The sequence below is a fragment of the Melozone crissalis genome, unplaced genomic scaffold, assembly GCF_028551555.1.
Source record: "Melozone crissalis strain CALT ecotype California unplaced genomic scaffold, PUWL_Pcris_2 ptg000042l_1, whole genome shotgun sequence".
In the NCBI taxonomy this organism is placed as follows: domain Eukaryota; kingdom Metazoa; phylum Chordata; class Aves; order Passeriformes; family Passerellidae; genus Melozone; species Melozone crissalis.
The window spans coordinates 20,941,513-20,969,150 of NW_026535820.1; the positions used below are offsets into that span (position 1 = coordinate 20,941,513).

Sequence of the window (27,638 nt, forward strand, 5' to 3'; positions counted from 1 at the left end):
ACCACCTCCTCAGCCGAGTGGCGCTCGGGGCAGCGGGGCGGGAAGGAGACCCGAGCACTTCGCCCCCGCAGGCGGCGGCCGCCCCCGAGCTGCTGTCGGCGGCGGGGCCCGGCCGCCTCGCCCTCTAGCGGGGGAGAGCGGCGGCGCCGGCGGCTGGGCGTGACTTTCCCCGCTCCCTTCAGCCCGCCCGCCCGCCGGGGGGGACCGCGAGTCAGTCAGGGAGCCGAGCTGAGCCGGGACTAGCGGCGGCGCCGGCCGAGGAGGCTCCGCGATTAAGGGTGCCCCCCCGGGCACCGGGGGAGGCGAGCGGCGCCCGCACGGCCCCCCGGGCAGCGACGCGGCCGGAGGAAGGCAGACGGGTGAGCGGCCGCCGGCCACTTCGCACCCTCTTCCCTGCCCGTAAGAGCGGAGAGAGGGCGAGGAGGGAAGAACAGCCCGCGGGGCACCAAGTGCGGGAGTCCGGCTGCCCCCTCCTCGCCTGCCCCACTGGACTGGAGGGGGGCGAGAGGGGCGCCTCCTACTTTGGCAAACACTTTGGCACTTTGCTGGATTCGGAGCAGGAAGGGCTGGAAATATGGGGAAAGTTGGAACTTGCCTGGTTACTTTGGCCGGACTTTTGCTGGCAGCGGGAGCGCAGACGTTCACAGGTAAGGAGTCGGCTCGCCAGCCCGGGGGCGGGCAGCCATCCCGGGGGCCAGGTGGCGGAGGGGCAGGGGGGAGCGCGGGCACTTCGGAGGTGGTGGGGGTTTTTGTTTTTTCTGTATACTTTTTTTTTCCTTTTTTTTTTTTTTTTTCCTCATCCCCATCCCCCTGACGGGTCTGACACTTCTGAATCGCTGCGTCGATGGGGTGAAAAAGTGTCCCGAGGAGCAGCGGTGCCGGGATGCCGCTCCGCTGGCGCCCCTGAGCCCCTGACACGAAGGTCAAGAGGCTGGTGGGGCTCGGACAGCCCTAGGGCAGGGCTGGCGGGACGGGCGGGACTCGGGCTCGCTCCGGCGTTTTTCCGCCGCTGACTTCCCGAAAGTTTCCCGCTGCCCCGGCACGGGAGGCGGAGGGGCGAGGTGAGCCGGTCCCCGGCGCTCCGCCCGGCGCCGCCGCTGGCCACGGGGGATGGAGGTGGACTTGCGGTGCTGCCCGCGGGCCCCGCGGCTCTGCCCGCCCGCCGGTGCCTGGGCACGGGCCCCCGCCGCTCCCCGCCCTGGCGCTGCCCGGAGGTGCGGCTGTGAGACACCGGGGGAAAGCGCCGGCCCCGGGCTCTGTGCAGCCCCCAGAGCAGCACCCGAGAGGGCAGGGCAGGAACTGCCCGCGTCCGATGGGTGCCGGCGCCCACAGCCAAGAACAGCCCCGCGAAGTGCCCCATCAGCGGCGGCGTTCCTCTGTTCCCCGATGCCCCGGACCTGCAGATGGTTATTTCGGTCTCGAGTCCCCTGCCTGCACCCCTGTCTTATTTATATGTTGGAGAAACCCGTAATTTTAGACGGAAATTTGGATTGTGAAATAGCTCTTCCTGCAAAGAGTAACTTCAGAATTCTTTTTTGGTGTGTTTTGTTCCTAACATGAAGTTAGTGCAACTGAAAGCACGTTAAATTGAAGACATCTGGTCCTCAGTTCGTGCGAAGTGTGCTTTGATCTGGTGGGAAGCAATCCTTCTGACTTCTTGTTGCTCAGGCTGCAGAATAGTTTATATTTTGCACATTACGTGTTGCATCTATGGAGCACTGTACCTAAACCAAGTTTTATGGCTCGGAGTTGGTGGTCTAATATAGAACTTATTAAAAAAAAATAAATTTCTGGTTTTATGTTTGATTCCACGGACCTCTTGTATATGTAGCTGCATTTCCCCTAGCTTCTTGGGAGCATTTTCACTGTAGATGAGACAGAAGATCTCCAAGTAGAAAAACGTTGTGTTCCAAGGTGATATGGAACAATGATGAAATATTTTCCAAATTCCCGTTAGAAGGAGGGTATGCTCTGCAGCGAATTACGAAACTGGACTCACTTATATTCGCTCTAGAGCTCATTAATGTTGGCAGTCTAGTGTCCAGACTTGAATGGGAGCACTTGGTTTATTAAGATAAATCTGTAACTCACTGCTGACCTGTGTGAACTGTCTAACTTTTTGTTTAAAGTTAAGCTGGGGCTCTCTCTTCCTCTGGACATTTTAGTGGCTTGTGCATGCGATGTGCTGATACTGTACTGGGATCAGCACTGAGGTGCTGTTCGTGTTGCTGAAGAACAATCCCACATTACTGTTTGATTTGTATCTGTTGTATTCATTTACCTGACATGCTGTGGAGAGACCAGTGCTATAAACTGTGAACAATTCACCAGTGACTTGTGCATACTGTTATTCCAAGGGTGCAGTTCCATACCATCTGAAGTACTCAGTAACAGAGGTTTCTATTTACAGTGAGATGGCAAGGGATACAGAATCTGCCCAGTTTTCTCCCCATGTGTTTTTATGTATGTGTATGTTAAGTATTGAAGGTAAAGATTATTTGTGAAGACGCATGTACAGAATTTTTTCTTTCTAGTGTTTATTCTCGGCACTTGGAACAAAATTGATGAAATTTCCATTTTTGTGCTTTACCACATGAAGCCTGTGTCTGGGTATAATTTTTGCTTGGGGGAAAAATAATGCTGTTTCTTTTGTTAAAACCTTGATGGATCAGTGTCATAGAAATTAAATGACAGAAAAATCCATTCTTGAGTTGGGTAGTTATCTTTTGTAATAATTGCCCCTTATTGCAGAAGGGAATTATATGACTAACCTATGAAAAGTTTAAAAACAAACAAAGGGAAAAGAAACAAAACCAACTCCACACATGCTCTAAGCATAGAATAGCAGTGTGTGAATTGAGTGCCTGTGGCATTTATAGTTCTATTTTTATTTTGTACCCTTTTCTAAACTGACTGATTTGCTTCACAAAGATTGGTTCTAGTGTTGTCTTCAGCAATTGTCTTATTTGAATTTCTTATTTAGAAAATAATCTTACTGAAAGATCAGATCTTGGCTTTTTAAGGCCTGGGAGCTTTCAAGTAATCTTTTGAAAGCAGCTTAAGAGTTAATAACAATGAGATTTTCTCTGAGTCCTTAACTAAAGATTTTAAAATTCTGGATTCATCAGTTCAAGAAGTAAATGATCTCAAGAATTTGAGTTTGAGAGATGCTACTGAAAACATTGTCTTAAATGGACAGTACTACTTATCCAAAGTTTTTAAAAGTAGCTGGACTCTGCAAGATTAGTTTTGGGTTATTTAACTATTTTTTAGTTTCTTTCTGAGAAACGATAGCACACCTAATTTAGCTGGTTTTGTTTATAATTTTAGCAAAATGTTATTATGTCAGTCTCCTGTGAAGGCTGAATGTTAATATTACTAAAGTTCCTGAAAAGTGATGTTCAGTCATAGAAAATGCCACTTGACTCCACCATCTTCCTTCGTCCACCTGCTTGGTGATTATTCAGGCTAGAGACAGCAATTCACTCCTGTAAGGGATTTAGGTCAAACATAGAGATGGGGGAAGTTAAAAGAGACATTGTAAACATAAATATTTGGTCTCCATAAAATTAAGAGTCTGGATGGGATGAGTTCTGCCAAATACAAAAATGGGGAGCTGAAATTGAAAGCAAGGAAATGTGTAATAGAACTTGAAACTGTGTTTTTATGAAGGCATTCCTATTCAGGTAGATGTAAATGTGCACACAGCCTGGATTTTGAAATTGGTGTTTCTTGGTTACAGCCTGACTCGTACGGAGGGAGGGCTATTATTAGTCTGTTATATTCACTTTTGCTGTGAAAAGCACCAAGGTTGTATATCAGTGCTCTTTTTGTGGCACTGGTTTAAAAAGTTTTAGTTTTTCTCTGAGAAGGAATGAGTCCTGTTGCAGTGGGAGGGATGGACAGACTGATTAAAAATACTTGTGGGAGTCCCTTTGTAATGAACCAGGACTAGTGGCAATTATGAAGAGAATAAAAGGAGGAAAAGTGCTGTACAAAATTTGAAAATTATTTTTCCTAGTGAGTAGTAAAGGCTTTATGTAAAGAATAGTAATTCTCAAGCTGTTTAATGGATTAAGAATACAAAACCTTGCATTCTGAATAGATGTTGTGCCTTAGACTCATCTGTTCATTTTTGGGTGTAGGCACTTTAAAAAGAAGGATCACATTTTCCAGAAAAGTGATGTAAGGAAGAAGTTTGACATGCTGAAGTTGAAACTTACTGTGATCATGTTGGTGTTTGGTGACTGCAGAGAAAAGACAGAATATAGGTTAAGTCTTCACAGGCCCTATCCTAGCTGAAATGAAGCTCCTGGCAATGCCTAGAAAATAAGTTTCTGATATAATTAGCTGTGTTTAAAGAGATTTCTCAGAGTATTCAGGATCTCTGAAAGTCTGTGTTAGCTATTCTGATCGCTTTAGCAACAAAGACCTCCAAGTGTAGTTATGTCTCACTTTAGCAAATTCTGCTTTTGTTTGCATTGTTTATTCCACCTGCTTTTCTTTCTCTCCACACATCCATCAAGTCTGTATTCCTGCGTCTTCTAAGGGAAGTAACAAATGCCAGTGAAGATGCAGCTTTATTAGTGGCTGATGCAGTTTGTCAGCTCAGCTACAAAACTATTCCAGCCACAGGTCACAGCATGGACTTGGCCACACTAAACAGTGGGAGCTGTGGGGGAAGGTTCTCAAACCAAACTTCCCACTGTTCAGAGATTTTTACTGCTGCTATTACAGCTGTTAGGTGAATAGGTGAATGAATTGATTTCTGTTTTACATCTAAGATTATTCTTATTTAAAATACTCCAGCAAATGAATGGAAGCATTTTGAAAAATCTGCTTCTAAGTGTGATGTTGTTTTTAGTTTTTGGGGTTTTTTTAAAAACTTTTTGCAGTTATAACAAATGGAGTAAAGTTTGTCTTCCCATGTGAACTGAGATGTGCTTTAGAATGCTTCAGGTAGAAATGAGTCAAGGCTTTGGAAGTGGCACAGTTCATCAAAAAAGAAACTGTGGTGTGTATGTTTGTTTTTTTTTTTTTAATTTATTTTATTTAGCTGTTCTGGTTTCAAAAGATAGTAATGAAAGATCATCAGAAATTAAAAATGAATCTTAAAAATTACTGCAAGGATGTAATAACACAGGGTGAAAAAAATGCTATGGTGTTCATTTGGTCTCATGATTTAGCAGTTGTCAGAATTCATGAGGAAAGCAACTCAGTGTTCTGAAACAATATAAGCGCATATAATACATGAAATAATAATATCTTCAGTGTTTACATAAGTTGCTAGATTGGCAGCTAGAGAGACCTAATCGCCATGCAAATCACAGAACACGTTAGGGTAGAGTGGGCAAGCTTCTGAACTCCATCTCACCAATGTCGCTTGAGTCTGACCTGGCGACGTGGGGATGGTTTATTTCTCGTGAGCGCTCACCCACACCCTGCCACGGTCAGTGCAAATGGCAACCAGGCGAGTTCCTGGTGGCCAGGCCAGTTGTGCACGTTCCTGCTGAGACAACCCCTTGTGTGTGCATCATGGGATTCTGCTGGGGGGAAGATAATAAGTGTAGACTTGATGGAACAAAGTCCCGTGATGTTGCAGGGCCAGGATCTGTGAACTGATCCTGTATTCCATGTGTTGCAACTTTAGCTAGAGGAAAGGCTTTTTGAGAGGGATATCTCTAGTGTTTAAAGCTTGTTAGTATCACTGTCAAACTCTTATTTCTGTGCTATGTCACTAAATTCTGAAAATGTTTCCCCAGGAAATGACTTGCAATTACAATCCTTTCAGCTCACAATTATGACTCTTGTGGAAAGAGGTATTAGTTTTGAAAATTTTCCCAGGAACAAACTGTTAATGTTTGAATGCAGCTGAATTACCTGCTCATTTTCTTTCAGAAAAATTGAGAGTCTTCTCCTTATTTCATTTAATTTCATTTTATTTTGTTGGTAACTTCCAATTCTCTTATTTCTGATGTATAATGTTATATGTTAAAACATGATATTGAGACCCTGAAACCAATTTGGAACATATGGTCATGTATTTAGAAACAAAAAAAAAGTAGCAATAAATTTTCCTATGTCAGTCTGTTCACCTCAATGTATTCAGATACTTCTCTCTGAATCATTTTGTCATGTCTTCCAGAGTTCTGCCTGCTGTGATCTGCTGCTGATCACTAGGTGTAGCTGCATCTCTAAATCCATTTTTCTAAGCATAGGAAGAGAAAGGGCTGTAAGCTAGGCATTGTGAGAATGTAGGTGTGTTTGGAGGTGGGGAGGTGTGAAAACAGATGATGGATTTTTGTGACCTAGAGAATTTTAATCCATTGGTGGCTTGTTTGCATCAGTTTGATTACAATACAAATGAACTTTTAATTGCATGTAAAAAGACTGATTTCAGTATCAGTGTTAGTATTCAACAGAACGATGTATGAATGCTCTAATATGACAAAAATACATAATAAAATGCATGAAACTACAGAGAAATTGTCAGTACTTTCCTAGTGTTTTAAATGCAAGAACTATTTTGCTGCAGAGATCTGATAATATTTAAAAATTAATCAAGATAGTTAAGATATAACTTTAAGTTTTGAGGGACTCTCCTCACAACCTATTAAGAACCTTTCTGATCCATTCAGAATAATTATCTATGGAGATGATGTTGCTGTCTGTGGAATTCTATTTCCTTTTGGCATAAGGAAGTGTTGTGTTGGTTTTCAAGCCATGTAGTTTCCATTAATGCTGTGAGGAGATACAGAGGGTAAGGTGCCACACATGCTTTCAAAATGAAAGAAAGACATATTTGTGCCCAGATTTTTGAGAGTAATAACAGTAAAAATTAAGGTGTATTTATGCCTCTGATGCATACCCATGCTCAGTATCTGCAGAGAAGTGTCTGACTCAACAGTGACCCTTTGCCACGTAAGGAGCAATGGTAGGGGAAAAAAAAAATAAACACAGTTGTTCAGACAAAACCATGGCAATATTAGCAGGAAGGAGTTCTGAAAACAGGTTAGACTTTATATGTCCTGAGGGGGAATGGTGGGAAAGAAGGAATAGCATTTGCTGGAAGCATGGAAGAGATGAATGTTACTAGAAGAGACAATGTAAAAAAAAAATACTCTGAAGTCTAAAAGGCAGCTGAATTACTTGTCGAAAACAGCAGTGAATTTATAATTATTCATGTTTTCTTATTTTTATTATCTTAGTTTTCAACACATTTGTTTTTAATAATGTGTATTCAAGGCTCAGATATGTCTTCTGACAGCTTTACATAGCAATAGTTGATTATCTTTACATATATGATTAAATGTAATGATGTTAATGAATCTTTAATTTTTTTCTGCAAAATGGTGTAAACCCAACATTTCACTTACGACTGTTTGTTTTTCTCCTCCCCACCCCCAATGTGTAATCCACCCTAATTTAGAAAAATAATTTTTGGTTAGAGTGAGATTTTTTGTGGGGTAGATTAGCTTTTTTATTACTCCCCCCTGTTTTTCTGTCTTTCTAATCTTCTTCACTGTTAAGCCATTATAAATATCTCTTGCAGCATTTTTTTTGTTAATCACTAGAAATGTGTTTTTGCTCTGGAATAACTAACAGCTAATTACCTCTTTTATCACTTCAGCTCTTCATTTTCTAGGAGAATGAAATAGAGCATCACACGCCTGTTTTAGAGCAGATTTTTTTTTCCATCACACATATTTTTGGGGGATTTTTTGCTTGTTTGTTGTTTTGTTGCTTGGGTTTTTTGTTTAAGGCATAGTTATTTTTGGGAAGTTTTCAGAAAGCTCATGCTTTATGATCTTGAATCCTGTCACATCTTTTATCCCAAACTCTAAAATAAAATCTGGTTTAGAATATTTATAAATAATGTAGTGAATAGAATACTTTTGTCAGTGGACCTTTGTTTTAATTCTGTAGCACATAAATTTAGGCTCATTAGGTGAAAGAACAGTTTATTTGTGCTGATAAGATTCTAACATAAGATTGAGGAGCATATTACAGGAGTTTCTGTGTACTTTTAGGCGGATAAAGAGTGGATCAGTAACCTAATACTTAAGGTTTGCTTGTGGATTGTTACAGGTAAATTGAGTGGTTGTTCAAGTGTTGTTTTTTTTTCCTGGTGAATATACATTAGCCTGAGTAAATAACTTCCACCCCTGATATGTGCAGTTACATACTTGTGTGGATGTCTGTAATCTGTGTGCTAGTTTGTATGCCCCTGTCTCAAAGTCGATGAGTTCCTACCATTAGCAGACCTTTGCATTTTTCATGGTGTACTTGACGCAGAGGTGGTGGCAGGGAGGGGTTGTGTTTTTCTTTCCCTCTATGGCCAAATCCTTATTTTGGCAGCTGGTGCTTAGTCATGCTGCTATGACTGATGCAGTAGGTTTTGACCAAAAAGTGATCAGCTATATGCACATTTTAAAGTATTGGTTACCAAGTCTACATAGATTTTGAGGGTAGAATTTCTGAGCATAGTTTCTCATAGTTTCTGACAAAAGGAGTGTTTCCAGGTTATATCTCAAGGAGAGGTGAAGGTTTCCTAAAGGGATTCACATTGTTCTCTACCTACATAGAAACTTCTGTTTGTCTCACTTCTGATTTTTTGCCTTCATGGCTTTTTACTCTTCTAACAAACAGTTTAGTGAGCAGTTGAAAACAAACATGAAAGTCAATTGTCACAGCAGACATTACTGTTTTCTCTGTAGCTGCTTACTTTAGTACAATTGCTCATTCTTCTCACATGATTTGGATAGGTTGTGTTAGAAAAATTTTATTGTTACTTCTTCCATCTTCCACCCTTCTCATTCACTGTGAGAAGTCCAACATTTCCTAACAAATGTGCAGCCTGCTCATAGTGTGCTCAAAGGTGTGGCAGAAACTTGAAAGAAAGTATTTTTGTTTCAAGGTGTTTCACACTGTTTGCACACCTGTTGGGACTATAAGGCATATTGTAATTGCTGTGATGTTTCTGTCAATCAGTGTAATTCAGGAACAGGAGTGATCTGATGATTAATTTAAAGTTCATACTTTTTCTATAGTGCAATACCTCTTTTTCCTCAACTATTTTAAGATATGTCATAAAATCTTAACCAAGGAACTCTTTTCCCTGTTTGGAGCTTTCTGAGCCTGGAGACTTTCCTGGTTCTGTGTTGGGATGGCATTGCCTAACAAGAACCACACTCCTGGAGGACAGCATGAAGAAGACACATGTGTGTGTGTATATCTGTATTTATACAAATTTTTAAAAGTTCCTGTTTTAATTGTTGCTTACTGATCAGAGCTCCCACATGGGTGTGGGAGATCCAGGTTTAAGTCTGTGCTCTGGCGTTTGACTGTGACATGGATGAGGATCTTCATAGCCAGACTAGTTGCAATTTCTTTTTTCTTTTTTTTCCACATGGTTCAGAAATCTGCTGAATTTCCATTTACAAAACATTAAAAGAAAGGAAAGTGATAACTCAGAACCCCAAAACAATTTAGAGAAAATCTATAGCAGCCGCTTGTCACCACCTCTAGCTTCAGTTTTCCCTGGAAACTCAAAAACATGGTTAAATACTGTCATGTGCTTAGGAGATAGAGGCAGTTATGGACATTTCCAGGAACCATAATTCTCAGTGGGGTAGTTCTTGTGTTAATGACTGAAAATAGCTATAGCCTTTTTCCTTTAATGTTACCTTTTCTGAATTCTGCAGAGTAGATGAAGATTATTTTACAAAGCTCCGCATTCAACACTTTAATATAAGCATTTTACATAACACATCACTTAAGCTTTTTCTTTTTAACTTCTGCAGAGACAGCTTGATACTGGAGTAATTTCTCAGTTATGTCAGATAAATTGTTGTCCCAGTAATAGTTTTAAGGCACTGTGCAGCTGATGCCCTTTTTACCATGTCTGAGAGATGTCATCTTGACTCTGTCCTAGCTCCTAGCTCAGGGGAAAACCTTTGCAAGCAACTTTCTAAATAGGAAAGAAACCTTTTCGGTTAGGTCTGTGAGCATCACAGAGCTTGTGTTGGCAAACCAACAAAATCAAAAGACAGCTAAAGTTAACATCTGTTTAAAACCTTAAAGGGTGAAAATGTGAAATGGAAGCCTGTATGTTCCCATTACATTAGTACCTGCTGTTTATGGCAACAGAAAAGCACATGGATTGAAGACCACATTTTAAAGTTCATGAGGTGTGTTTTATTTATTTTTACATCAAGAATTGTTGTTAGAATTGCCTCCATAAATCTAGGCTAGTAAGGGATTTTATATGAATTGGCATACCGCTTTCATTTGTGGAATTGGAAAATGCTGGGGTTTGTTTTATTTATTTAGGAGTGTTTGAGACAAGCACACGCCCTTTAGAGAAAATATGCATTGAAATTGCATTGGGCCCAGGAGCCCAAGACAAGTTGAAATACACTCTTGACACATAAGACCCCTGACTTCTGCAGCAGCCATGCACCACCAGCAGATATGGACAGGGGTTTTTAAATGAGTCTTGCAAGGTTTCAGAGCTGGATCCTTACATGTACAGTTGCTCTTTGGGAAGTTTGTCCATGAGAATCTGGTGCTTCTTTGCAATCCTGAATTTTGGGCACTTAAATGTTTCCCTTGTTAAAAACTTGCCATGGCCACAGAAAGGTGTAAACATAAAAGGCCTTGAAATGTTCTTGAAATTTTAGCCCAGTATATAGCACAAGATTATCCATGTAAAGAAATAGCCCCTTAAAAATAATTTTCCTCAGCTACTTCTGTTTTCAGTCATAGACAAATATACTGCAGTGCCTGTGGGTTGACTCAGTGGCAGATCATTGCTGACTGTGAACTTGAGCCTTATTCACCTGTATCTTCCTCTGTCATGCAATGAATTGGAGTGTGGAAGAGCAGATATTAATTCTGTCTTGGAGTAGGGGTGAAGCATATGTTCAGGCTGAGAATTTCAGATAAAGACTGTCTGGGCTTTATCTAGCTGAATGGCCAAGGTCAACTCAAGGGGAATTAGGGAATGTAAACGGTGCATGCATTTTCTCCTGCATTTGAAATTTTTTTCTCTGATTCCTTGAGAGAAACAGATACTGCCTTTGGAGGTCTAAATTTTTATTTTGGAAGGTGTCTGTAATGACTTGATGAATGGAAGTGGAAAGCAGCAGCTGTGGAGTCATTCTGGCATCGTTCAGAAACTACTTCAGAGGTTTTGGTTATATGGATTGGGTTGCAGTTTACACTGCAACATGGAAACTTGCATTTTTAAAGTTACTGCTTGCCTGTCGCTTCTGTTGGCCCATTGCAAAAAATGGAACCAGTTTCTGATGTGTAGCCCCGACCCCAAGACAGCAATGCATACTGTCCATATTTTTGAATTACATTTAATTTCAAAATGAACATAAACTTGTGGTTTCATGAACTGGTCCACAATAAATCTCCCTCAGTCAAGCACTATGTGATGTGCCTGTTTGCTTCAAATCAGTGCACATAGTGCGTGGATCACAGCTTTTCAAACAACTGTTTGGGAACCACTCACTGGCTGTGAGTGAGAAATCTCACGTTTCCAGAGCTCAGTCTGTTGAAGTCTTCACAAACTGCACTATGTCACACTAGATTTGTAGCAGTGAAAAATTAATTCTTGCTTGTATGCCAGGATTAAAAAATGTGTATTTCTAGACCTTTGGGAGGAGGACTTCAAAAAAAGGGATCTGTATGCTTGAAACTGACTTTGAGCAAATATGTGACATTAACAAGCCGCCCAATTCCCATGATTTCAGTGCTTTGACTCTGCCCAGTAGTCTAGCAATAAAAGAAAGAATTGGCCAATTATAGTAATCTTCCAGAGCTGTGTACTGTGGAATTTTGTGCAGAGGAAGAGGGAGGGTTCTTACCTGCTCTCAGTTCTAAAATTGTGCTTTAACACAATGTATTTCACAGCAAATATAATACATATTTAACAAAGCTGTTAACCACCAGGCCGCCTTTAAGAATACATTGCTTACCTGCCACCTCCTGAGCTCTCTCCACTGCCTTTTCTTTGTTCGTGTCAGCTCCTCATCACTGTGTTCCACAAATAGAATCATAGAATGGCTTGGGTTGGACGGAGCCATGAGGATCATGTAGTTCCAAAACTCTTTTCATGGGCAGGGACATGTCCCACTAGACAAGGTTGCTTAAACCATGTCCCACCTGGCCTTCAACACTGCCAGGTTGGGGCATCTGCAGCTTCTCTGAGCAACCTCTTCCAGTGCCTCACCAGCCACACAGTAAATAATTTTTTACTAATATATCGTCTAAATCTACTCTCAGTTGGAAGCCATTTCCCCTTGTCCTATTGCTACACTTCCTGATGAAGTGTCCCTCTCTGGCATCCTTGTAGGCCCTATTCATATGCTGGAATGCTGCTGTGAGGTCTGTGTGTGGCTTCTCCTCAAATGACTTGTGCCATGCTCTGGGCAGCAGTGACTGGGCTGGGGAGGGAGCTGAGCCCCAGGATGTGCAGCTCTAATGTGGATTTCCTGTGTTGCTGTGGGGCACTTCTGCCCTTCCAGTCTGGAGAAGTGTGTGCATGTTTTCAGAGGGCTGCAGGGCCTCTGGGTAGCTGTGGTGGAAGCTTGGGGATACAATTCCTGACTGCCTGAGTATCATCCATCACAAGTTAGGCGGTTTGCCTTTTTTATTTCTCCTTGAGACAGATAAAGCCAAAAGGGTCCCATGCATGTGCTAGCACACATGACAGCAAAGCATGTGCTTATGAGTAAGTGCTGTGAACGAGTGAGGTTTAAGCCTTGCTTTGCAGTGAGTGTGTTCACACTGAACACTTGATAAGCAGCAGCAGGCAATGCTGGTGGGGAATGAGATATACAGCGGCCAAATCTAGATTTCAGACCAGATGGACGTTGTTCATAATATTATTTGGGTGTGAATGGTTTTTACTAGAGTGTGAAGTAAACTGATGAACTGGTTTTTTTTTTTGTTTGTTTTCAAGCTATAAAGAATTATTAATACTGGCCCTAATTATACAAACACAAGCTAAAAACCTGAAGAGGAATACAGTCAGTTTTGGGCATACTGTCAAAGTAATTAGAAAAAGCTCCTGTTATTGCAAGTAATTCAGATTTTAACACAAGTCAGCAAGAGCACAGCAATATTGGCATTTTGTAGAAATGTAGTTACATGTATAGTTTTCTGGAAATTGGAACAGCACTTTTCAAACACAGCAGTTGAAATTTTAGTTTCTTATGATAAGGAGAGTGGTTTTTTAGCCTACCTTTGAAAACTCATCTGGAGTATTTTTCTGTGTGAGCAATGTGCCATTAAGAAGCATGCTAGAGATACCAGCTCTTTTTCAAAATCTTTTGGGCACTGTTTGTGGGCGAAGATGACAAATAATCTTTTATTACATATGTCTGCTTCCATTCTTAATAGATAGAGAATAAAGATTTGGAAGACGGTTGCTTCTTTGTTCAAATACTGTGGTTAGGTACTGTACAATATCATTTCCATACCTTGGGTTGACCTAGGTTTGTCCATGTTGAATTACCAAATTTTGGGCCTTGTTTCTATGTGCACTTCTAGTGCGTATGCAGTGTATTTCACGCTACTGGTACATATTTTTACTAGTTAAAATTATGCTTTAAGATGAGCTCAAAAGTTGTCACTCTGTACTTACTATGTAAATTATTATTGTGGTTCCTGCTGATGAAATTTCAATATATGAGCAGGCTGCTGGCCATGCTCACATCATCCTGTACAATGCAATATATGTTCCCATTAGCAGAAGCTGAAGTGGTCTATTAAAGCATTCAAGTTCTCACTCCCATATTGAAAGCAGCAGATTCCTTCTTAATCCTCATATAGCTGATGCCTCTGCTGGAGTGTTAATAGATAGTCTAATTTGTGAGCTAAATTACTAATTGTATTGTGAGCCTAAACCTTATTAAGCCTTTTGTGTAGAATTAGATCACAGAGCTTTGGGAAGCTGAATGCTGGTTGGATTCTGTTTCCTCTCTTTAATGATGGGAGCAAGTTTTACTGGAGTCTGAAGCACTGCGTAGCTCTGAGACCGCAGCTGATTTCTTTTGCTGGCTTCTACAGTATCGCCAGAATCAGAAATTTGAAAAGCAGATTTTGACTTTTAAGACTAGCTGAAGGTTTGCAAACAGCGTCTCAGTTATCTGAAAGCAGTAAGATTATCTGAGGTGAGGTCATGATTGGGACTAGAAAAGGATTACTCTGATCTTGTGTACACACACTGGGTGCAGGTCCATCTATGTGAGAATAGTTTAAATCATTCAAAAACTGTGTAATGGCTGCAGTTGTATAATGGGATAATGGATTTAATAGAGGTGTGTTCCTGTAATAGTTCAGGTAGATGAACTCTTAAGTCACTTGAGTTATTTTTGTTTCTGAAGGTACTCACTACCCACCTAGAGATGGAAAATATATGCCTTATCAGACAACTATGCCATAGATTTTATGAGCACTCCTCATCTGTTTCTGTTCAAATCCATCTATTTTCAGAGCTGGTTTGTGCTCCCCACTCTGACTTTGCCTTGGAGTCAGCCTGTTAATGCAGCCCAGTTGGGGATGGAGCTAATTGCCTCCAGCAATGAATCAGTAATAAACAAACAGAGTGGGACTTAGTGGATTTTGACATCACTTGCGATAAATTTTTATGTTGATGTGGAAGGTGACTGTGAACTAATGTGCCTTTGAAATAGGAATATTGCACTCAGGGCAATTAATTTTCTTTAAGAGAAAGTTTACAGCTACTCCTTACATTTTCCTGTGCATACATAAGATAGAGATGCTGTGGTATGGAGTTTTACTCTCTGCACTTTATGCACAACAGAACTCTAAGCTGTTGTGAGACACTCTCTGTTTCACACCTGAAATTCTCAGAGCTCTGTATGTACTTAATGCCTTTGATCTTTACTATTGTAAATTATTGCCATTTGACATGCACGTGTGATAAATGAAAATAATTATTGTAAATTATTGCCATTTGACATGCACACGTGATAAATGAAAATAATAGGCTGTATAGCTTGCGTCACATCATCCTATATTTTTAAAGAGCTTTTTCTGTTTTTATTCTTGCATTACATTTAGTGTTTCTGCATCAAATTTAGTAATACACTTTTTAGAGTATAGTAATAAAAAATTGATGTCTGTCCTAAGAGAGAGAAAATCAGAGGCTTCAGAATTGGATTGTTCCATGTACATTGATTCTCTCAAATTATGTATTGTGCTTTTTATTTTGAAATGGTGAGAAGAGCAGCCAAAAGTCAATGCCAAAAGCTAATTGTCTTCAGGTGTGTTCTACAGAAGTCTGAATTTATTAGGAGTTTCTGTGTGGCTTCCAAGTTTATTTGTTTCTTGAAGTATTTCGGTAGGTGAATATTTTTGAGGGAATTTTTGTATGTCAAAAAAAAATCTAGTATTCACTTGATCTTAAATTCACTGAAATACAATCTGTCTGGAGATGAAAACTCAAGGGCCCTACATTCTAAATTTCTGCTGAAGAGGGATAATCATGCTGAAACTCAAAATTGACCTTCTCTACCTTTTGGTAGCAAATGCAACTCTCCCTGGCTTAGATTTGCAGATGAAATAGTTTTGGGATCCAGGAATAAGAGAACTTCAGAGGTTTTTACATGCTTAATCAGAGGCATGGCTAGGAATGCAGTGACTTCCAAATCAGGCTGCTGCCTCTGTATAAGAGTCAGGTCACTGAGGCACACACTTCATTAGAAAGGCTGAACTAATGTTATAAACCTTGAAGGCCTAACTTGATGTCTTGGGAGGGACTAAGTGATAATGCTGTGCATGTATTCAGAAAAGCAAGTTAACTCCTCCATCTCTAGACTCTGTGCCTAAAAAGTACTTTTATGAGACTGCCTTTCTACTCTGATTTTGTTAAATAGTCTTGGTGACTTTTATAGTCTGGTTCTGATTGATTTATTTGTGGGGTGTGTTTGGTTTTGGTTTTCTCCCTTAGGATGACAAGTGGTACTGAACATCAGTAGCATTCTTGTGGTGATTTTCTTCATGCTCTTTTTGTACAAAAGACCAGGAGTTTGTTAGTAAAAACATCAAAGTTGTATATATATGCATTTTCGTTTGATCTAGTACACCACTTTCTCTCTTTCTCTTTTTTTTTTCTCCTATTTTTTTTTTTTTAGGGATTCTTGAGCACCTGTAATTAGTGATTTTGAGAGTAGGTTGCTATACAGCCATGGCTGGCAGCTGCACTACACCCATCCTTCCAAACAGCATCCAGCCCTGCAGAGGCAGAGAGAAACCATTTCAGTCATACTTACGCACCTCCTATGTAGGAGGTGAATGCTAGAAGCAAAAGCTTAGTCTTAGAAAGTAACTTTTAAAAAAATACAAATAAATAGAATAAAAAATGCAAGTAAAAAATACAAATAAAAAGAATCAGATGTTCTTCACCAGTTTGGTGGAATCATTTTTTCTTTCTTTTTTCCCCCCTGTAAATAAACTTCCGTGCTTATGAGAGAGGGGATGGAAGGATAGTTGTGAGCTAACTACCTGCTTTACAGTGCTAATTATGGTATGTATTACATATTAATGGGGAATTTTCTGTTGCCACAGGCAGAATCTCCCGGTGGGAGGTGCAGGAGGAAGCTGTCTCAGAAGCAGGGAGGGATGGAGAAGCCTGGCTCTGCTCTTGTGTGTGGTGGCAGCTCAGGAGTTTGTATTGCTCACTGAGGCTGGGGGGGCTGCTCTGACAAACCTTGGAGCGCTGCATCCTTGCCGTGGAAGAAGCTGGTGCTGTACTGGCTCAGAGGGAACTAAGCTCTGAGCGAGGGAATTTGTTCCAGAAGTTTTCCAGGGATTACTAGCACTGTCACTGCGTGAAATGTAGGGACAGTTTGTGCATGGACACGAAGCTTTATAAAAGCGTGGCAAACTAAGAGCCTTTCAAGGTACATTTAGTTGCAGTGCTTTTCTGCTTAGATTGCTTATGGTCTCCTATATTGAATTTATGCCATGGGAGTTTGAGAGCTGTGGCCTTGGTGTTTATTCCTAAAGGAGGGAACACTAGTATATTTAAAAAAAAAAGAGAAGAAAAAAGCATAACTGTGTGGTTGTTATGTTAAATGAATTTTAAAGCTGGTGAGAAGAGGCATTCAGAGTTAAAAATGCTAGGGGGGAGAAATGAAAGCACATTGAAGCTCTTTCCCCTTGAGGGCTTTAGGCAGGATTGAGAAGAAGTGGTGCATACGGAAGCCTTGTTTATAGTCTTTCACTTACTGTTAATAAAACAGGGATGTTCTAAAAGGTTTCCATAATTAAAATGCAGTCCTTGAGTATAGCGCATTTTCAGAGTGGTCTAAAGCCCTGCTGCCTCTCAGACTGCTTAAATCACTATTTATAAAAAATTCTACAGTGGACTTAGTGTTTTGAAGTTGTTTTCGATCAGAATGATGTTAGAAATGTTGGGTATTGAATAAATGAAAATAGACTTTATGGGGAAGCTGATAGGCGTACAAATTGACTGGTTAGTAACTAATTACCAGTAAAGAGATTGTTTTTGCCTTCTTTCTTTTTTTTCCATAATTGGCTGAATATTAACAAATTAGGTTTATTTCTGGAAAACAGCAAGTTTTAATGGTCTGGCAGAACTTAATAAGAAAAAAGCTAAAGAATTAGCATAATAAATAATTATTGCTTCCAGGGTTTTTATTGTTAAGATAATAAAATGTTAAAAAGCAAACCACTTGAGTAGAAAGTAATTGCACTGACAAGCACCACATAGCTGGCATTCACAATAAAGTAAACCTTCTCTCAATGTCAACCTGATTTGCTATCCACATAAATGCTTCCTCACATTATGGAAATGTGCTTTTTTCTATCAACAGAAAAGAATAAAACTCCTGGCATCTAATTAATCTTCTCTGACATTTGATTTCATACTCAGGTTAAAACATGAGGCAGGTGGGTCTGTTTTTGTCTCCCCCCTCTGTGCATGACCACAGGCAAATCTCTCCATTAATGTCAGGCCGCATCTATGTGTCAGTGCCTCTGCCACATGTCAGTCATTAATGCATTAGCATCGCTTGCATTTGGCTCACATGCACCAGTTTCCTTGTCTGGAGGGCTTGGTAAATGGGGAGCTGCAGGGCTTCAGCTCTGCATCACAAGCATTTCACCTTGACCCTCCCTGCAAAGGAATGGGGATTCTGCTGCATGGGAGGAGGATTAGAAGTGGTAATTTGTAGCATTGGGAGTTTCTGAGTTGGTGTGATCAAGGAGAAGAAAGAAGCAAAACCGATTCGGCTTTGACATTTTTATTGATTAGGAATGCTCTTGTTAAAGACTCAGAACTCTTAATAATGCCTGAATGTATTACCTGCCATAGTTTAGACTTGTTGATGGCAGGGTTGTTTCTCTAAAGTGCACCAAAAACTAGATGCATTATGGGTATTTTATTTTCTGAAGTTCCAGTTAATGGTTTCTGCCAGAGGCAGTGTGCAGCTCTTGAAAATGTGGTGGGTTTGACCTTGTATGCTAAAACCTGGGTAACTCCATTGTATTTTTTACTTACTTAGGTAGTATAAACATTTAAAAGGACAGTTAGGAACTTAGGTTACAGTAGGAAAATCTCTTAGAAATAAAAGTGTTAATTCTAAGCCATTTCATAATTAAAATAACATTAGGAAACGGAGAAGTAGCTTCACTTACAGAGTTTATGTATTAAAATATTTTCCTATAGTGTTTGCATGCAAAACCCCCATAGTACTGGGAAATAAATATGTGCTTATGAAGTCAGAAAATATTAGGAAGAATTAATTTTGTTTTGCTAACTGAATGCAAATGATGAAAAATTTTTACTTCTGTTTTTTTAATATTTTTTAAAAGTTAAATTTTAAGCCTTTGTTTCTAGTGCCTGCCACCTACGTAGTCAATGTGTAAATTTGAGGTTTCTGTCTCTATCTGCAGAGCTGGATGCTGTTTGGAAAGATGAGTGTAGTGCATCTCTCAACCATGGCTCTTTATAGCAGCCCATTCTGTAAATTACTCATTAAAGGTGCTGAAGAATCCTCACCAAAGGAAAAAAAAAACAAAGAAAAAAAAGGCAATGTACGAGATGAAACAGAAATGCATACATTACAACTTTGATGTTTATGCCAAATTGGTTTATATGAATAGTGTGCTACCAGAAGTTAATAGGCAAAAATTGTAAATGAGCCATATTCTCATTGTGATGAGCACTGCAGTGAGTAGATAGCTACTTCATACATCACCTGCTTCTGAGCAGTGACAGGTAGAGTCTGGCACTAGAGCAATTAGCATTTAGACCTAAAAAGAGAGAAATTTACTCATGATTGACTTTTGGCAACAGTGGCTTTCAGTCTTTGTTATGTTTTGACTGTCTTTTGTAATCTTGAAAGGCAGCCTCACCAGATGGGGGTAGAAGATGGAGCCAGAAGATGCCAGTCTCTGCCAAATGAGGCTCAACTAGGAGGTTCTTGCTGTCAGGTTTTCCTGGATATTTCTTGACAGACTTTGCCTCCGAAAAGCAGATCTAGAAACCAAGAGGAGGAGCAGTAACACAGCTCTAGTTCGCACTCTACTGATTTTTTCCACCACGAAGAATGAGAATCGCTGGTCTAACAGCTTTTCAGAGACTGTGAAATGCAGATGTGGAGTTGGAGAAATGCCATCCCACTCGCTATCCCGTGTTGGTAGAAGCAGCAGATATTTTTTTTAAGAGATCAGTAGTAATGGTTTGCATTTATGTGCTGTAGAGTCTTTTCAGTTGCTTTTCGGAGGGTTTAGTCATGGAATGGTTAAAGTAGGAAGAGTCCTGAGGGTTTTCCATCCCATCCTCTGCTCAGTGCTGAGAGAGTTCATTTCAAAGCCAGGTGGTGTTACTCAGGTTGTCCAGTTGAGTTTTGAGTTCTTTAAGGATGGAGGGATGTTCTGCAGCCCCTTTACATTAAATGAACTTGCAAAATATGACCTCTAAAATTTTTTTTGTAAATTAGGCTAGTATTTTTGTACAAGAAGAAATATTCCAATGCATATTAAAATATAAAAGGTAAAAGTTAAAGAGTTTTTCTTTTAGGTTTGAATGCAATTTGTTTGAAATGCATTTGTTAGTAACCTCTTTCTTAATAGCTTTCCATAGTGTTGAGCAATACTTTTTAAGGGTGTCAGTAACATAAACTCCTGTTGCTCTCTGTCCTAGTTTTGTTCATTGTGACTGTGGTTGTCTAGTGACTGCTTCTGATTGTCTTATTTTTTCAAATAATAAAATGATGACGTATATCAAGGAAGAGTGTTGCTCCAGAAAGTAGTTTAATTTGGTTTTCAGATTCATGTAGCTTAAAGGCATAGCCTTAACTACTTTAATAGCAGAAGTTTTCATTCTATGGTACCAGCATTCTTGTTTAATAACAGAGAATACTAGAGCTCCCCTGCCAAAGGTGCTTTTTTCAGTTAAAAAGTTCAGCAAAAAGAAAAGACAGAACAATTATGAAAAAAACAAAACAAAAAGCCACCACCAAATTGCAGAATTAATAAAATTAGTAAAATGTAGTAAATCTTCTCTCGGTGGAGAGAAGTTTGGAGGTGAAGATGAGAATTACAGAGTTGTAACTTGAGTTTTGTCCCAGATAACACTGGCAGGGAAAGAGAGGTCATTTTTCTCCTCTCTAACTGTGGTACTTTGGGGAGTTTTGAGGCAGTGGAAGGAAGAATGAGTGATGCCTCTAGAGCAGTTTTTGGAAAGGAACAACAGGCACAAACATGCTTTCCTGATGCAGAAGAGCTAGAGTTTATTATACCATGTCTGAAGGCTTTTTCCTGTACTTTTTTTGTTTCCTAGTTCATTTAGCTATTGTTGGCAGCCATTTCAGTAGAGTTCCATGAATTCCAAGTGCTGTGGAAACCTGAACCTTTCTCTTTGTTTGGAGAACAAATAAAAAAAGACTCAGAGAAATGGGCCTGGCTAGACATGCTTAGATCCCCTTAGATCCCAGGCATGCTGCTATTCACAGGGGCATTGGCTCATTTGAGACATATGTAATTTAAGTCTCCATTGCTGTTCTCTTTCCTTATTTATCCTATTGGCAATAAATTTTCTTCTTGCCAGAAATGTGCTAAGTAATGAGATGACACATGATGGTCATTTCCAGGGCATTAAAGTTCATGTTTTCAGAGAATTCTGGAGTTTATAATCGCAGTAAAAACATCTTGCTAGTAATCACTGAACAGTGATAAGGTTATAGGCTATTCTGTGTTTAAATTAATTACTGTGTCAGACTTCTAATTAGGAGTTGGTGTATGATAGCTGAGGTTTCACAAATTACTAAAATAAATGTCTGTCTTCTTTCTTCTTTCTGTGTTTTGTGAATCTCCACAGACTCAACACCATGTAGAATCAACGCCATAAAGTAAAGATTCCAGATGCAATTCTTGCACTGTTTAAAATGCTTTGGGATGTTTTAAAAATTCTTTAAAATATTGCAAAGGGTTTTTTAAATTTAGTTACTGCTAGTTTAGGTAACAGCATGCTGATTTTATCTTGTGAGGGGATGGAATGCAGAAGACTAAGTAGCATGCTTTCCAAGCAGCTACTTAGTCACATAGCTGCTATTTGTGTCTCTGTGTCCATCCATATGGACACAAAAATGCCAATTTTAAGAACTGTCAGTTCAAAGCAAGAGAAAATGAAGGAGTTAGAAAACACCACCACTTTACATATCAGTAGAATTATGAATACTGGAATTGGTGTGCATAAAAGATATCTGAACATTTCCCCAGATCTAACATTTCACTCAGGCCAGCAGGAAAATTAAAACAGTGAAACAACCAAACCTCTTAGATTTAGAATTTTTTTTTTCTGTTCGCAGTCTCATTATTTGACATTCTCTGGACTCAACACGCTACTTTCATAGCCTTTATTTTTTCTGCATTAATATCCCATCCTTGCTCTAGTAATACTTGTGGCTGTTGGTGGAGGGAGGAGAGCGTTTTGAACAGAAGCTTCAAGTTCTGGCTGATTCACAGTGGCTTTTTTGCAGCACATACTGTTACTTGTTGTAGGACTGAAATTTATCCCTGCGTGAACGGTGGACTGCATTTCCATTTTACTGCTCCTTTGGTTCCTTGTGAGTAGCTGATGACTAGAATGCCTTCACAGAAATGTTGGTGCAGTGGTTTGTGCATGTGATGATGGCCTTTAGGCTATGGGGAGCTTGGCTTCTGATAAAAGCTGTTACCAACAGAGATACATGAGTCTCCAAGCAGTGTCAAAAACAGTTCTACATATTTTTGGCTGTAACTATATTGTTTAGAATATTTAATTTTTTTCTGAAATGATGCTATTGGTACATCAGAGGTATTTGAAATGTGGAGAAGAAAGAACAGGGATATAAACAGAACTGGGAAGAGAAAGGGAATAGAAAACACAGGGTGGAAAACTGCAAAGCAGAAGAGAAGGAAAAACAAATGTATGAGGGATGTGGAACATAAAGAAGGATTTATCTCATTTGTTATGTATAGGAAAGGGAAAAATGAAATTAACAGGCAGCAACAAACTCATAGTTTTTAGTTTATTCATGAAAACTAGTTAGAGTATATTGTAGCTAGCCAGATGACATGCTGTCTGAGGAGCTTTTTGGTTTTTGTGCATGATTACACATGCATTTAGGTAGATTTGGTTCTGTAACATATGTCAGGTTCATTTTCCAGGTTCTTGTATGCATATTGACTGTAAGTGGTACTATTTTGTATCTTTCTTTTTAATGATGGTTTGACCTTAAAAAGTCTTTAAAATAAGGAAACTTCTTTTAAAAAAAAAATCCACACTTTTGTCAGTCTGGGCAACCCGCTTTAATTGAGCATGAAATGAAAATAGATTTGTTTATGCAGTTAGTTGGTATTATCTGACCTGTCAATACTGGCAAAACTGCACTGGGGAGAAGTTTGAGGCTAATGTGTTGCTCTTTTCTCTTTGACATCCTACAGAAGCCATAGTGTTTATAACTTAAAAACTAAAGCAAACAAACCCCACGTGGTGAATTTAAAAAAATGTAACCCTGATGCTTTGTCCTTTACCCAAGCTGGCTGATTGCACAAAGCAAATAAATGATCTTTCAAAATAGTCCAGTAGATCTATGTATGGGATTATTTGGATTGTCATTGTCATCACAGAAGTAATTTCATATATATATACATATGTGAATTACATATTACTGAACTTAAGCTATTATATTCTTACACCTGTTTTAATGAATTTCAATGTGCATGTACATTACTAAAACTGAATTTTTTGCAGCTGTGAAAAGTCTATATATATATGTTTGAGTTCTTCAGGCAGATGTGGGAAAATGCTTCAGTCTTGCACAGTCACTTGATCAGTGAAAATATTTCTATGGTGTATGTAAGTTCAGTGATTGAAACATGATTTTGGATCTTATATAGATGGTTGTACAATTTACTTATTTGGTGTTTCTTGGGTTTTTTTTTGCGTTGGGCAAAAAAGAGCACCATCATTGGACAGGTGCTCTTGCGTTAGTTTTGCATATAGCCTCTTATGGGTACATTTATATGGAATGAATTATTTAAAATTCTGTCTTTTGCAGAAAATGCCCTATATATTATGATTAAATTATCTTTTGACTTTAAATATTTATTAAGTATGTAGAGGAATTCCAGTGGCTAATTGGTTTTGCTGCAAATGTGTAACATAATGTAATTTAAGGCTAGGTGGAACTATTAGCTCGTGATCTCCTCTGATCTCTGGGGCGCAGATCAAGAATTATTGCTGGATGAAGAACAAGTAAAGCTGCACCTATAAGCACCAGGAGAGGAGTGCTCAGGAGTTGCAGTGTGTGAAATCAGATGGCACTACTTCCCTTTTGAATAGACTCTGGAAATGTGGCAAACTGTTTGAAAAACACAGTATTATCTTGCTTTTAGGATTTGTGTCTGAATAAATTTATGTGATCCGGGTTAAGGTGTGAATGGGCATTGTGCAGGCAGTGCTGTACCAGCTGTGCAGAGGGGATTCTGGAAAGGCTGTGTGTGTGAAATGGCAGCATGAGCCACCAGTGCTGGCAAAGCAGAGCAGGCAGCCCAGCTGGGAGGTATTCCAACTGCACTAGGAAAAGTGTCTGCGCAGTCTTTAGGGTGCCTTATGCTGTAAATTCCTTCTCCTGGGATTCTTTTTTTCTCTGTCTGCTTATCTTATGTCATATTTTAAATGGAATTCAGGTTCTGACTTCATTATGCTGTGTGTTTATTACACTCCATTTCACTTATACTGTCTACTGCAGGAGATTTAAGAAAATCTTCTGAGTTGGTCAAAAGATGATGATTATTTTAAAAGATTTCCCCTCCCTCCTCAGCATCTGTTACAGAGTGGCTTGCAGTAGCTGTTCCTGATGCTGGCATCTTACAAACTTGAAGAAACAACAATGAAAACCCAAGAGACAGTGTAGAAGATGTACACACAGAGACAAGAATTTGTTGCTGTTGGTGCAGATTACATTGCCACAGCTGTTCCAAGTTAGATGAGCATGCATAAATGTGACAGCTATTGTGACTGTTAATTTTTTTCTACTTTTTTAATGTTTAACCTTCAGTGATTCTTTTCCCCTCTTTGTGGTATGACACAGTCCAGTTCTCCTGAATTCAAGTGCTGCTGCTCAGGGCTGTAATAGGCACTCTTGTGCTGATCTATTCTCATTCTTCATTTCAGAAGAATGAATTAGTGAGTAAACCAGAAGTAAGGCAGTGTTCTTTACTTTTTCAGAATATCTCAAAACAAGCATATTAACCACACCACACTATCTAGCTCCCTTTGAAGCTTGTGACTCAGTTGTTTAATAGAGCCCAGACTTTTTGCCCCCTGTGCTGTTTGTTGTGTAATACAGAATCACAGAATGTGCTGAGTTGGAAGGGGCCCACAAACATCATCAGGTCCTATTCCTACTGTTAGGAGTGTGTATTTTTAATAGAGTCAATAGCACTCACCCCCCTTTTTATTTTGAGTTCTCAGACTCTTTGAAAATTTATGTTAATTAGATCTCCCATAATTTCCTCTCATGCAGTTGCTGCTTCATGGACATAGTGCTTGTTGTGTGTGTCACTCCTGGTGAAGAAAGCTTCTAAAATTGGAATATTTATTCATTGTTTTCTTTTAAAGTTATGATGGATGCAGTAGGAAAACCAGATGCTCTCTCAGGGTGATGTGGGTGAAATAGAATCTCTTTATGGATTACTGTAAATGCTGGTTTCTAATGTAACAGCTTTTAATTATATTGATTTAGCTAATATTTGCAACTGAACTTCTACTTCCTGAGCATTTCTTAAATGTTGACAATAATCTAAGAAGAGAAGGCTGTTGTCTTGGTGCTTTTCCAATTTTCAGTTTTGGTCGTATTGTTACAGTTTAGTCAAAATTCTATATGCATGAGCAAAATGCTTATGACTTAATAGTAAAACCTTTGAATAAGCAAAACTTCATTGTTACTTGCCAGTGTGTTCCTTGTGAGCTCTTAATTCATTCTAATAATAAGATTATCAAGGTTAATTTGTAAATATTTCCACTTTTTAATAAATATATCAATAAATGTTCTTATTTAAAGCTAGAGATATTTCAATATTTTTTTAATATTGTTGCAAGGGTACATATATAAAAATACATATTAGGTAAAAAGTGTAGATATGGCACATGATTTAAGGTTAAGAAATACTTAGCATGTGTGCCAAGCTGAAAAGACATATGCTTATTCTCTCTGCACTCATCATCTGTAGCTATCTTTCAGCAAATCCCAGAGCACATGACAAAGGAAGATAAGTTTCCTCATTTTGTGGAGGAAATGTGGATCATCTGCCTTATTGATTAGTGCAGCACTTTTTGGGTTTTGTGTTTTTAATATGTCATAACAACTATGAATGCCTCAAAAGCTCTTGAAGGCTGTCAGTCATGGTGAAACACTATTTTATTGTCTTCTGCAAGCATTCTGGTAAAATGCCTTCTTTTGTGATTGAATATGGCCCTTCTATAGAATTTTTCTTCTCCTTAACCACTGCAGAGATTACATGAACTGGAGGAAAGAGAAGTTCAGTTATTTGAGTTGGATGAATCTCCAAGTTGGATGTAAAACTTGGTTTCTAAATGAATTTAAGGCAACATTAATGTGAATATGCACATACTTCTGTCTCTCTCAAAAATTAAACCCAGGTGTTTACAGTAGTTGTATCTTTTTCACTTGTGTCCATTCATCAAGCATATTCTGTTTAGGGGAAGCTTTTGCAATGTAAACTTCCTGAAAGCAAATTTTTTTTGAAATTTGTAGAAGTTTTAAAAATCCACTCAAATACTGCACAGTATAGATTAGAATGCTTATCTGGTATGTGTAGATTGGACTGATCTGGAGAGAGAGCAGAAAACATTAGCTTAATTTTTTGTTTTAATTAAACAAGACTGATACCAGTTATGAAGATTCTTGTGCAGATAATCTTCTGCTTAAGTATATATTTACCAGTCTCATTTAAACTATCATTTTAAACATCACTGTCTTGTAATGCAACTACTGTGACGTGCTAATTTGCCACTAATTTTTTATTAACATAATTACAGGAAATTCTAATAAAATCACTTAAGCTGATATTAATTTGCTATGGCTTTGGTATTCTGTGTTGGAGTATGGAATGTTGTGCTGTCTTTCTGATACACAATCTTGCTGAGAGTTTGTTTTCTGCTTTTCAAAAACTGTGTACAGACAAACCCAGCCACTTCTTTAGAAAAAAGTTCTGGAAAAGTTTGTGAAACTTCTCACAGCTGGTCTTAATTATAATTGGGTAATATGTGGAGGCTTCTGTGCTAGACTTGTAGATTGTTTTTGCAAAGTTTTATTCCTGATTTGCTTCAGAATAAAATCTGTTATTTTTACTGTTTGTCAGTTTCAGCCAGGAAAAAGCATTAACAAACCTCTGCTTTCTCTCTGTTCATTTATTGTTCTGCAGGAAAATCTTGTAAATTCTCCCTGTTAGGAGTACTTCCATTGAGTTAAAGACGGACAGACACAGGAGTTTCCTGAAACTACCCCAAGTTGGGAATACCTGCAATGCAGTTAACCTAGATAAAGCATGATGGTGTGCAGTGAAACTGGTTACGAAACAGTTTTGACGCAACTGGTTTGGGGTTTGTTTTTCTTTCCTGAACGCTGGGCACACAGCCCATGGGTCATTGCTGCACTTTAAAGACAATGTCATAAATGTTCTAAAAGCTAGAAAATATATGGAAATATATGGCTTTTTACTGTCAGAACTTTTACTTTATTTTATGTGAAGTTTTCATAACAAAAGAAGATTTCTAATTTTTTTTTTTAATCTGCGGCAGCCTTAATGGAGAAGCAGCCTAATTATTGATAATTTACCAGGGTGGTACACTGGCTAGATTTCACCCATGTACATCTGCTGCTGCCTTAGCAACAACTACAGTGTATCATTTAGTGCTTAGGCTGTTTGTGGACTGTACAATATTATAATTTTAGAAACAAACATACAGATGTTGAATATGAGTTGTTTGTTGAATTTTTTAGGAGGGGTGCACGTGATGAGTGTATGTGCATCTAGCTCCCAAGTTTCTTTTCCCCCAGTGG

At 39.2% G+C, this 27,638-nt stretch overlaps 1 protein-coding gene across 1 annotated transcript in view; it reads left to right on the forward strand.

The window, feature by feature from the left end:
* Positions 1 to 242: 242 nt before the first annotated feature.
* PTPRM (protein tyrosine phosphatase receptor type M) overlaps positions 243 to 27,638 on the forward strand; it is a 438,824-nt gene continuing 411,428 nt past the window's right edge. Inside the window, exon 1 of the mRNA XM_054284774.1 lies at positions 243 to 647. Coding sequence (XP_054140749.1) covers positions 575 to 647 — 73 coding nt within the window. The 5' untranslated portion in view covers positions 243 to 574. The remainder of the gene's footprint in view (positions 648 to 27,638) is intronic.